The sequence below is a fragment of the Capsicum annuum genome, chromosome 7 (assembly GCF_002878395.1).
Source record: "Capsicum annuum cultivar UCD-10X-F1 chromosome 7, UCD10Xv1.1, whole genome shotgun sequence".
NCBI classification, from domain to species: Eukaryota; Viridiplantae; Streptophyta; class Magnoliopsida; order Solanales; family Solanaceae; genus Capsicum; species Capsicum annuum.
In genome coordinates this window covers 191190593-191203204 of record NC_061117.1, presented here as the reverse complement: position 1 = coordinate 191203204, position 12612 = coordinate 191190593, and the positions used below count along the sequence as shown (strand labels likewise).

At 33.7% G+C, this 12612-nt stretch overlaps 1 protein-coding gene and 1 long non-coding RNA gene across 2 annotated transcripts; one reads left to right on the top strand and one right to left on the bottom strand.

The window, feature by feature from the left end:
* Positions 1-9929: 9929 nt before the first annotated feature.
* LOC107878227 lies at positions 9930-10733 on the top strand. The gene is made up of 2 exons (XR_001676774.2): positions 9930-10427; positions 10691-10733. It is a non-coding gene; the product is annotated as an uncharacterized LOC107878227 (long non-coding RNA).
* A 1295-nt stretch (positions 10734-12028) lies between these two features.
* On the bottom strand, positions 12029-12547 carry LOC124885844. The gene has a single exon (XM_047394092.1). It carries the CDS (start codon positions 12545-12547, stop codon positions 12029-12031), a length of 519 nt encoding a protein of 172 aa, XP_047250048.1.
* Between the last annotated feature and the right edge of the window lie 65 nt (positions 12548-12612).

The window sequence follows — 12612 nt, the reverse complement described above, 5'->3', positions numbered from 1 at the left end:
ATCGTTTAAGGAAAAAATAAGTTCCTCTAGTTAAGGTTCTTTGGCAAAATCAGTCTCATGAGGGAGATACTTGGGATGCAGAAGAAGATATGTGTACCAAGTATCCTCAGCTCTTCTCTGCCAATTCAGATCAAGCTCAAGGTAATAGTTCTCCTTAAGCTTATTTAGTTTCACGTTCATGATCCTATCATAAAACTTGGTATCTATTACCATTGCATACTCAGTTATGAATTCATGTATCAGTTCAGTTATAAGATCATGTATCGGCTATGCATTCTCATCTCGAGAAACTCAGTTTATCAGATTACTCAGTGTATGCCAAATACCATATGCTTGCCCTTATCTTCATTACCAAGGTATCCAGATGCACAGTGCCAAAACAGGTTCATTATGATTTAAACGAGAAGGTCATAGGTGTCATAGAAAGAAATGGTCAATTCTAGCTCAAAACAGGGATCAAGTGATATCATACATAATAAGGAAGGTTATTTAGGCTAAAAGTAGCTAAAAGTCGAAACGGCCTATGATCCTTTCCTAACCCCTATATTTAAACTAAGGTAAGACGAACTGGGCAATTTCTAAATTAGACAGTACAAAGGGAACAGAGTAAGATCTCACACATACACATGGCACACAACTGTATTACCAGCTACTACTCATCCAATTTGTGCCATTGTTAGCAGTGATTATCAAGCAACTAAAACTTAATTCCATAACAAGATGTACAGTGGTTACACATGAATGCATTTCACACAGCTACCATATAGATAATAGGAGAGGTAGTTACCATTCCAAGAAAAATTAACAAAAAATATGTCAACTGCTGTAGATACTTATTTTTCTCCCTGTTAACCATAACACATCACAAAGAAAAAACAATACGCCTAAACATGTTGGCTGTACTAGGAACAAGACTCCGGGGAAAAGAGGCACGGCAACAAAAACCCCAAGAGGACATCAATACCCACAAGTATCCCCAATATACCCTCAACTTAAAATTATGCAATGTCTCCAATGCGTCAAACCAAAACAAGAGAGTTAGAAGCATACCTGTGGCACCATGGGTGCAAAGATTTGATGTCAATCACATAACACGAATACAAACAACAACAAAATACCTTGGGTTGCCTCCCAAGAAGCGCCTAATTTAGTGTCGCGGCACGACTCAGTTATCTTGACTACTCAAACTTCGTCAAGATACCTTGTTAATAATTATTTATGTCTCCACTTAGAGGATTTGAAATATCGGCCCAACTTTTGATCAATACATATTTGGGGTGTGTTGGTCAAATGTGAGGGAATGATGAGGAATGTTCTATCACACCACTTCAAAGACTTGAACTGCTTACCCAATTTTGCATCAAACTTTCGTGTGGGCTCATTTGGAAACGGTGAGAATCTTAAATAAACACTAAATGGAAATTGATCTTTAAGCTCCTTGGCCTTCAATATTGGGGTTGTAGTATACCCTTTTGGAAGGACAAACTCCAAAATGTATGAATCTTCCACCTCATTTTCAAAATTCCTCATTTGCTTGGGTGATTCAACTTTCATCACATCCACTATGCATAATGTTGAAAAGTGATTCGAATGAGGACTAACCCTCAATTTTGGAACAATTTTCCTATTAGTATTTTTACCCCGAAATGGACTAGAGTCTTCACAAAGATTGTGCTTGATTTCTTCTTTTGACTCTAATACCATTTCCTTATCCTTGGCATCTTCATTCATGAATAGTTCAGTTGGTTGAGAAATTATCGAGGGTTGATCAACATCAATCTTATCATCAACATCGGATTCTTGCTCTTCATCCTTACACTCTTCCATTATTTTAAATAATTCCACAGACAAGATATCATCTAAACATAATGTAGAAAAGTATTTTGGATGATTCACCTTGATATCCATCTCTTCTATCCTTTTTCTTTCCTTGTTAAATGCCCTAATGTCTTGACGTATGTCACATATGGTATCATTCATTGTGTCTATACGATCCAACATTAGTTGAAGCATAGCTTCAATGTCACTCTTTCCAGTGTTGCGCTCTTCCTTTTCTTGACCATAAGACCTGTCATACTCATAAGAAGAACTAGAAATTAGGTTAGCGCAATATGGGGAGGGGGCATTTGGGCAATAACTCCAATGTCCATCTTGACCACCACATAAAGAACAATTATACTCCCAGTAGGATGGAGATGGTGTACACATCTCTCTCCGGGGAGCATATCTACAATCTTGCCAAAAGTGGGGTCCATCACAATATAGACATGGATCATCCAGATAAGATTTCCAACCATCAAACTTATATTAATTCCATGATGCCATAGTAAGAAATAAATAAAAATAAAGAAATCTACCTAACACAAGAAACAAAGGAAAATCACAAACAAATATTTACAAGTTTGAATTCACACAAGTAAGCTAAAATTCCAAAATAACTCAATACGCCAAATTGTTCCCCGACAACGGCGCCATTTTGATAACACTCAACTTACACCTCAAATTAATGTAAGGCGTTCATCGTCAATATATTTACCCAACTTTGGAGTCAGGGTCGAATCCACAAGGAACAATGTGAGTGGCGATTAAGCTAATTTAAAGCTATAGCTACAAGTTCAATGCAAATAAATGGTACGAAAATATAAAATTAAGATGGGGGTTTTGAAAGTATCAAGTAATGTTGTCACTTCAATATTAATGTTTGCAATCAATATAAATGGGAAACCAAAGTTATGTTCACCACGGGTTTTGGGAATTGACGATACTAGGTAATGCTTGGGATTCACGGAATGAGTAGAACAACAGAATATACCTGACAATTATACTATCTGACTTATCTCTCGACCTCACCAGACAATTTATTATCTAGTTCTTTCGAACTTAGATAACTTATCTATTTCCAATAAGATGTTATCTCAGGTAGATTAATCTAGTTACAGTATTAATCATTAAACAGAAGGTTGGTAGCTTCTGAGTCCCTGTTGATAATTCATGTCCTCTAGTCTATTTCTCCGTTAGAAGCAAATAAAACCTAAGGAATAAATTAATGTTTGCAACCACTAGATTTCAGTTCAAACAATAGAATTTTAGGATGTTCTACTACTCTTAGAATTTGTTAAACACCTAGCATCATATCAAACCCTAATCCATGGATCCCATAACTCGAGCTAATGGAAATAGCCACTCATGATTTTATGAACGAACTCACAAGTTGAATTCATAATTATAAGGATAACTTACGATTAGATGGAAAATAAAAAGTAGATTCTTCGATTGAATCACCAGGTAGAAACCCAAAAATAGTTGGTAAAAACAAGGAGAATAATTGATGTAAGAGAGCAATGTTACGTGCCTCGCTTCCCTAGGTTAATGTCTGATAGATAACAACAGATCATCCTCACTAAAACCCTAAAACAAGTCTTTAAATAGTAAATCCTAAATAAGGAAATAAAATTAAAGTTTCAATTTTCTCTTCGATTTAGATGACGATGCTTTTGACAGCGTGTCAGATTCCTGACGACGTGTGTGAGATGTCTTCAAAGGTTCCAGTGAATTTTTATCTTCTTCCTCTTCAGACGGAAATCTTGATGGCGTGTCAAAAATCCTGACGGCACGTGAAAACTGCCGTAATATATTCACTGGAAATCAGCATACTCTGTCTCTAGTTGACGGCGATTTTGATGCCATGTCCCATATTTGACGGCCCTTCCGAATCACCGTCACATTTCCTCTCAACTCTTCAGGTTCTGTCTAAGCTTGACGATAACTTTGACGGCCTGTCCCATGTATGACGGCGCTTCAGAATTGACGTCAGCTACACTTCAGCTTATTTATATCAGATGTCATCCGATTTATTCTTTTTTTTCTTTGGTTTCCTCCCCGATCACTTATGTCTATATTAACACACTAAAATCAATCAAAAATAACAAAAGTTTCTTAAAACCTTGCAATTATTCAGAATTAAAAGCTTTAAATTTGTTAGCATCGGCTCACACATCATTACACCATAGCTCTAGAGACACGAGATCCAGATTCGTAGTAGGAATAGTATTCCAGTATATAGAGTTACAGTGAGTCCTTTTCATTCGAGGATGATATGATTTGATTCATTTATTATATCAGTTATCTTTCAGTTTTACGGAGTTAATTGGAGACATGTTCCTTCATCTCCTTATTCAGACAGTACTTAGAGGCTTTCAGATTTAGTTCAGATTTGTATTCAATTTTGATTCAGATTTAGTTGTTTTGGATATTCGTTACCCTACATGGATGTTATGTTTTGACAGATTCTTTATTTAGTTGAACCTTATGGCCTATTGTTCATGTTTTTTGCATTCTTCATGTATATTATGCAATGTACAGGTACAGATATCAGTCATGGGTTAGCTTGTGGTCCTTCGGGGTCATAGTCATTGTGTAGCATTCCGGTTCAGAAAAAAATCAGGGGGTTATAATATTTGTGCGTGTGTCTCAATTTTTTATCATTCAACATTGTATAGATCTAGATCTAGACATTTCTAAATGTCTAACCAGAGTTTCTTTCTTTGATAATCCTCAAATAAATATTCTTAAAGAAACTCATATTTGGCTTTACAAAATAAGTCATAATAGGATAGTGAAACTTATCTCTTTACGTTTCTCAATATAAGAGATGATTGCTCGTGTGAGAGAGTCAATCTCATAACTTGTTCGACACAATATATCAATAAAATACATTTGCACATGCATATGAGATTGAACATAAATTCAAGACTCTTATATTGATAATAATTACAATCAAGTCATCCTACAATACAGAAACATAGTCATATCATACGTAATCCTAGATCCATAACATGTTTCTCAAATAAGTCTCTAGATATCGCCTTTGTAAAGGGATCAACTATCATTTCTAGTGTAGAAATGTGTTGTAAATTTATTTCTCCCCTTGCTACTATGTCACTTACAAAATTATACTTAATGTCAATGTTCTTGGTCTTGTTGTCATATTTAGGATCCTTCGTATATGCAATAATATCTTGACTATAACAATATAAAATCATGGGACCTTTGGAATTCTATGCAATGCTCAAATGCTCAAAGAAACTCTTCAACTAAACAACTTCTTGTACAGCAGAAGTACAAGCTACAAATTTCGATTTCATAGTTGACAGGGTTGTGCAAGTTTGTTTCTTACTTTTCCACGAAATCGCACCAACATTTAATAAGAAGGCATAACCTGAGGTTGATTTTCTATCATATCGGTCACCAGCCCAATCAACATCTGTATAACTTCTTATGGATAAATTGGATCCACTATAGCATAGTGAATAATTAGCAATACCCTTTAGGTATGGAAAAATTCTAGTTAATGTTTTCCAATGATCTCTTTCAGGATTGTATTGATACCTACTAACTAGACCGAAGGCATAATAAATGTCTGGGCGAGTACTCATCATAACATACATCAAACTCCCAACTACACTAGAATATGGTACTCGAGACATGTCTTCTTTTTCTTTTTCAGTCTTTGGACACATTTCAAGGCTTAAAGTTTCACCTCTTGCTGTATGAGTATCCATGGATTTGTAACTATTCATTCAAAAATATTGTAAAATTTTCATTATATGTGTTTTTTGAGATAGACTTACAATTTTCTTGGAACAGTCTCTTTGAATTTCAACACCCAATATATAATCTGCTTCACCCATGTCTTTCATGTCAAATGACTTTGAATGCCATGACTTAACATTTTTCACATACTCGAAATTATTTTCATCTAATAAAATATAATCCACATAAAGCAAAAACAACCACAAATATTTCATTGGAAGTTTTCACATAGATGTAATAGTCTTCATCGATCATAGTGAAATCAAATGAAATCATCTCCTTATAAAATCTCAGGTACCACTACCTTGAAGACTACTTTAAGCCACATATTGATCTGTTTAATTTAAAAACCTTCTTTTCTTGGCCTTTAACAACAACACCTATAGGTTGTTCCATGTAGATTTTCTCATTTAGTTCTCCATTGAGAAAAGTGGTCTTCACATCTATTTGGTGTAATTCTAAATCTAAACATGCAACTAAAGCCAAAAGTAAGCGAATTGAGGTAAATTTCATAACTGGAGAAAAAGTTTTCTCATAATCTATTCCAGCTTATTAAGTAAAATATTTTGCCACCAATCGTAATTTGTGCATTTATATTGAACCATCTAATTCGTGTTTAACTTTGAGGGTATATTTGTTACTAATAGCTTCATGGACAGAAGGTAGGTCAACTAGATCCAGACTTTATTGGTTTTCATGGATTCTAATTCTTCTTTCATCACTTTTATCCATTCATCTTTTTTTGGACTCGATATATCTTCAGTCATAGAATTAGGTTCATCCAATTCTGTCAGAGATACCAGAAAAACATAATCTTCAATCTCATAAGATCACTTGGGTACACCTTTTCTAGTACTCTTACATAATTGAAGTTCATTTTCCTCAATAGGATTTTGGGATTCACAACTCCCACTTGGACCAAGAATCATTTCTTGATCTATTGAATTATCAAGCATGTCCGATAATATTATTTGATCATCTGAATTCAACATTTTTTAAAGAGGCTCATTTTCCTTTATTTCACCCATTTTGGAAAAATCATTTTCTAGGAATGTGACATCTCGTAATTCAATCTCAGCAGTACTTCCATCTTCAAATTCACCAATGAACACATACCCTTTGGAGTGTTCCGAGTATCTTATAAACATACATTTCTTTCCTTTTGGACTTAGTTTTTCAAACTTATCAAAACGATCCTTAATATATACAACACAACCCCAAGTTCTTAGATCATCAAAGTTTGGTTTATTACCAGTTCATAAGGAGTAGAAGATATTGAATTATAAGGAACTTTGTTTAATATGTAGGTCGCAGTTAATAACGCATCTCCCCAGAAAGATATTGGTAAATTTGCCTACACCATCATGGACCTTGTCATATACAACAAAGTTATATTCCTTCTTTTAGCTACACTATTTTGTTGAGGTGTATAAGGAGTAGTTAATTGTCTGATAATGCCTTTTTCAATACACAGTTCTTCAAACTGTTTCGACAAATATTCATGACGTCTATCTATTCTTAATGCCTTTATACTTTTGTCTAATTGACTCTCAACTTCATTCATATATCTTTTGAAGTATTCAAGTATTTTGATTTATGAGATATAAAATAGACATAACCAAAGCGCGGGAAATCATCAATAAATATAATGAAATATAAAGCACCAGACCTTGACCTCACATTCATTAGACCACAGATATCATAATGGATTAATTACAATGGGAATTTATCTCTTTTAGCCTCCCCAGGTGGTTTATGTGTAATATTTTTGGCAAGAAAATTTTTACAAGTTGGCATTTCAATTTTGAAGAAAGAGCTTAGATATCTTTCCTTTGCCAATCTATTCATTCGATCTTTCCCTATATGACCCAATCTAGCATGCCATGTAAGTATATCAACATCACTATTACTAGAATAACATGACATTACATAGCGGTTAACATAATAGTCATAAGTTAAAGGATTATAATTTAAAATAATAAAACGATCATAACGATGTCCAAAACCATAAGAAAACATTACCTAGAGTTATTCTTATACTATTATGACTAAAAAACAAATGAAAACCAACATCTAAAAGGACAGACACAGATGCTAAATTTTGTTGAATTTCTGGAGCATATAGGATGTCATACAACATCAAAGACCGTCTTCACGAAATTCTACTTTGAAAGTGTCAATTCGTTTGGCTGCAAGGTTTACATTATTTCTTACATAAATCCACCTTGATCTAGGTGAAACTCGATGGAACTCCATAAATGCTGCTCGATCTCGACCTACATGGTCGGTCGCTCCTGAGTCTAAAATCCACATAGGATAAGATTTAGTTAATAAAATAGTGCTGGAAACATATATAACACTTAGAGATATGTTTAGAAATGCGACCTTTTTTTGATCAGGACATTCATGAGCAAAATGGCCCAAAACTTATTAATTGTAGCATTTCATCTTGCTTTTGTCTTTCTTTTTGAAAACCCTTTTTCCTTTTTTGAAATTTGACTTGTTGTTTTTCTCAAAGGGTCTTTCTTCAGTCTCTTTATCCTTCACATTTTTTTTCAATTTTTCTTGTCCTTGAAACCTGAATACTTTATTACACTTAATTCTTCCACAAAGGTATTAGAAGCAGCTTTAGCAGCTACAAGCCACTCATTTACAGGTTCAACATTACGGGAAACATCAGAAAAAGTTTTGATGCTATCATTGTGGGTTAAACAAACCTTCAAGTGTATCCAACTGTTGGGAAAAGATCGGATCACTGCCTGAAGTTGTTGCTCATCTGAGAGAACATGACCAGCAGTTTAAGTTGAGCTATGATATTGGACATCGCCCTAAGGTTTTATTTGATGTTCTAATCACGACGCTTCTTATAAGTGTCAAACTTAATAGTCAGTTGTCTGGGGCGGGTGACAGAAGTACTCCCATATGTTCCTCGCAAGTGTGCCTAGATAGCATTAGCAGTAGGAAATTTCTCACACTCATGAATGAGGTCATCAACCATGAAACTCACAATGATTCCATGTCTAATGGAATCAGCCTTTTTTCAAGCCTTATAAGCTTCAAGTTATCTTCTGTGTTGTGCAATATTACTCTCTTTTGGTATATATAATACATGGTTAATACCTTTACGAGCATTTTTCTCTTCCGGCACATACCATATTTTACGACTTTAAATGTCGTAATTGTTGCCATTTAATTTTTCTCCTTCATTTAAGTCGGCAATTATAGTTTTTGATGTCATATCTATTATTAAGAGACAATCACACAATTATTTTCTCAATTATGCATACAAGTTACACGTTCAAGCAAATCATTTCACATAGAGGTTTCATGTTTCGTGTAAAATTGAAGGACAGTTAAGAATTCAATCATCATCTACGAATTAAATACTTGACCAAAATTAGAAATTAATTTCGTAATGTGTATTAGACTGATAGCTTTCAATTAAGTCTTTCTAAACTCAAATAAATGAATAAAATTCATATAGAAAGAGAGAAACAACTTAATATATTTTTAATATAAAGTTAATAAAGAACTTCAAGTTACAAATCAATTTAGAGATAAAAGTCATCCCACAAATATTTGAGACGACTTATATACACTAAAAAAGGCTCGCTAGGCCAAATCTCATGGTAAAAATTAATTAATCTCTCGCCCCAATAATCACAGAGAGAATTTTCTAAAATAGCTAAAGCTTCCAAATCTGAGATTTCTACATAGTTTTCTTGTTATACACGTTTTAATTCAAACAAATGTATAAAACTAGGAACTGTCATACTAGGGGATATCTTAAAAGACTTGAATTCTTTTAGCTTCTTCTCTTTTTCCCTTTATATAGCCCTCTCATTTTGTAACAGATTTGTATCATCCTGGGGACACCATTTCGTATGATCTCATGACCTCGAAAATACATCCTTTGACGACGTGCTCTTCCACCTTGTCTCTTTGTTCGACATTCAGAACTCCCACTTAGAGTGATTCAAGTTTTTCCCATTTAGACATGTTTGAAATAGGAACCAAGAAATAATAAGAATGGTGGAACTACTCAATGTGACCTTTTATGTCACAATTTATCATAGAAGGCAAAATTTATTTATAAAAAATTGAGACTAATTAAATCAAAAAAAAATATCATAATAATTTTAACCAATTATTTAAATCATAAACATGTTAAATAAATAATGATCCAAGTGGTTACACAACTCCACTTTAAAATAAGATCATGTTAATGATTTTGTTAAAAAAAACTCAAACAAATCCTTTTTTTATAAAATTATTGAAATTCACCAAAAAAATCAATAAAAATTTTAAACAGTAGAGTACTGTTTCATCGCCTTTCCCCAAAAAAATATAAGGGCTAACTGTTTTTTTTTTATAGATTTATCATTTCATAAAAAAAAAAAACTTATCAATCTTATAAATATATTAAAGAGAAGGAATACTTTTAATTATAGAGGAAAGAGAAAAATACTATGAATGTTTCCCACAAAAACAAAGTGCACGTTTCCATTCTAACAATTATTATCTCTTCCTCTTTATTAAGATCATGAACACAAGTCCAGAGAATTTTTATACGAAAAAAATAAATCTTTCTTATTTTCCTTTACACTAAAGAGCATCTTCAGTTAACACCTTTTAACACAATTTTCATCAAATATTAGGAGAAATATAAGAGTACAGATCCAAAAAAAATTGAAGAAACAAAAAAAATTACAGATCTATATTTGGGTCCGTCGCGCAGTTGTAGCGCACTGATTTCAAATTAGAAAGCTGTATATTAGATTCACATCGGGTTCAAAAATCCCGATCTATCTTCGATTATGAATTCTTTGTAACAGGTAAGTTATTGCTTCATGAATTTCTTACACTTAAAATACAAGAAATTATCATGCAAACATGGTCTGGCTCTAATGCCATTGTTAGATAATGCGGAGTAAAATTAATGTACCTTGATATGTTGCAACATAAGAAGTTGATTTTGCTACCGAAAGAATCTACCCTAGTCTGCTTTGAATATCTTGAAATCAAAGTATAATAATCATGGACTAATTATCTTTTGGTGTTTTTGTATAATAATCAATTTGTTGTCTCTGTTTTTCAGTTGCCCATTTTCTGATGAAGAAGCATTTGAAATATATAAGGTAAGAGCAGTTTTCTTTGTAACTGTTCTCCAAAAGTTCAAATAAGTAGGATTCTTTCTTCTTATTTTTTTCAAAAAAACTGAAAAAACAAAGACGGGTCGGGTCGGATCAGTTCACATGGGTGACTCATGACCCAAAATATCCAACAGTAATATTTGTTACCATTATTTCTTTTCTTGTCTCCTAATTAAAAATCTTTTATACAAAAATAGTAATTGAAGATGTGGCCTGATCTTATACAAAAGGCTAAATATGGAGGCTTAGATGTTATTGAGACTTACATGTTCTAGAACGGGCATGAACCTTTTCGTGGAAAAGTAAATGGTTTCAGCTCTTTTTAACTTTACAGTTTATTAAAGTCCATGAACAGGGATTTTTTTTAAAACTCTTTTTTGTTTTGCTTCATTCAATTCCTTTTTCAGTTTAATTTTGAGGGGAGGTATGATTTGGTTATTGAAGTGTATGACCATCTTATCAGAGAGAACATACTTTTATAATTTAATTATATTCTGAACACTGGTTAAATTCTTTAAACTAGTAAATAAGTTGGACTTTATCTTAATCTCCGCATTGGCCCTTGCATATGCGTTGAATGGAACTTTGGGTAATATGTTGGGTTCAATATTAAAGTGTGAATGGAAAATGGAAGGAACCAAGTGGAGGGAAAATTGAGATAACACTCAAAATGGAAAAAGTACTCAAAATGGAAAAGTCTACAAATTCTTCCACATTGGTGGGAGAAGGAAACTTTCAATTGTTTATATTGAGGAACACTTACACCACATGGTAAATGAGGCAAGAACCGAGAGGTGCCTTGCGTCATCGTTGTCGTTGCTCGCTCGGCTTGACTTCAGCTTCGGCTTCAACTTCAGATTTGGATTTGTATTTGTCAAACGATCGATCGATGAAATCTATCTTTTTGGATAAAATTTATTTGAACAGTCTAAAAAAAAATAAAGGAAAAAAATGCAACCAGTTTGTTTGTAGTTTTTGAACCTCCATTAATGTGAATGCTTTTGCATGTAGAAACGATGTTGAGGATGCTCGAAGAGACAACTCTTTGAGTAAAAGAGACTTTTCTTCCTTTGGTATCCACCAGATTTCACTTCTCCAAAGTGGTCTGAAGAGACTTTTCTTCCTTCCTTTTGTTGGTTGAATTTATGTCTTACTTGAAAGGCATCTTCGACTATCCCTTCACTTCTCATAGTTACTCGTTGCTCTTGGATTTGCAACTTAGAGATCATCTTAGCTATTGAAAGAGTAGTCAAGTCACAAGACTCTTCAATAGCTGAGATTTTTTATTCAAACTTGTCCGGAAGGCTGACCATGATCTTCTCCACAACTTTCTGATCTGAAAAATTTTCACCAAGTATTCTTATTTGATTCACAATATCCATCAGCTTGGGAGAGTATTCTTTCACACTATCGGATTCATTCATCTTCAAGAGCTTAAACTCCCTCTTCAAGGTTAAGACCTTGACAAACTTCACTTTGTTGTTGCCTTCAAACTCTTCCTTTAGCTTATACCATACTTCTTTGGCTGTCTCACAAGCCATAATCTTTGTAAACATCACTTCCATAAGGCTTGAATGTATGCAAGTGAGAGCTCTTGGAGATCTAGTCACTAACTCATCATACGTTTTGATATCATTGAGATTTGAGTTGTCTCTCAATGGCTGGACAGCAGGTTCTCCTTTCTCAATAACATCCCACAAGTTGAGAGCCTTCAAATAAGATTTCATTTTAATGGCCCAAATATGATAATTCTTGCCTGAAAAAATCGGAGGACCCGTCGTTGGTTGATTTTCTGGTGCCATATTTTCCAGCAAACAGATCCAAGAAAAAGAGCTTATAGAAGATGAGCCAATCAAGAAAAAACAGA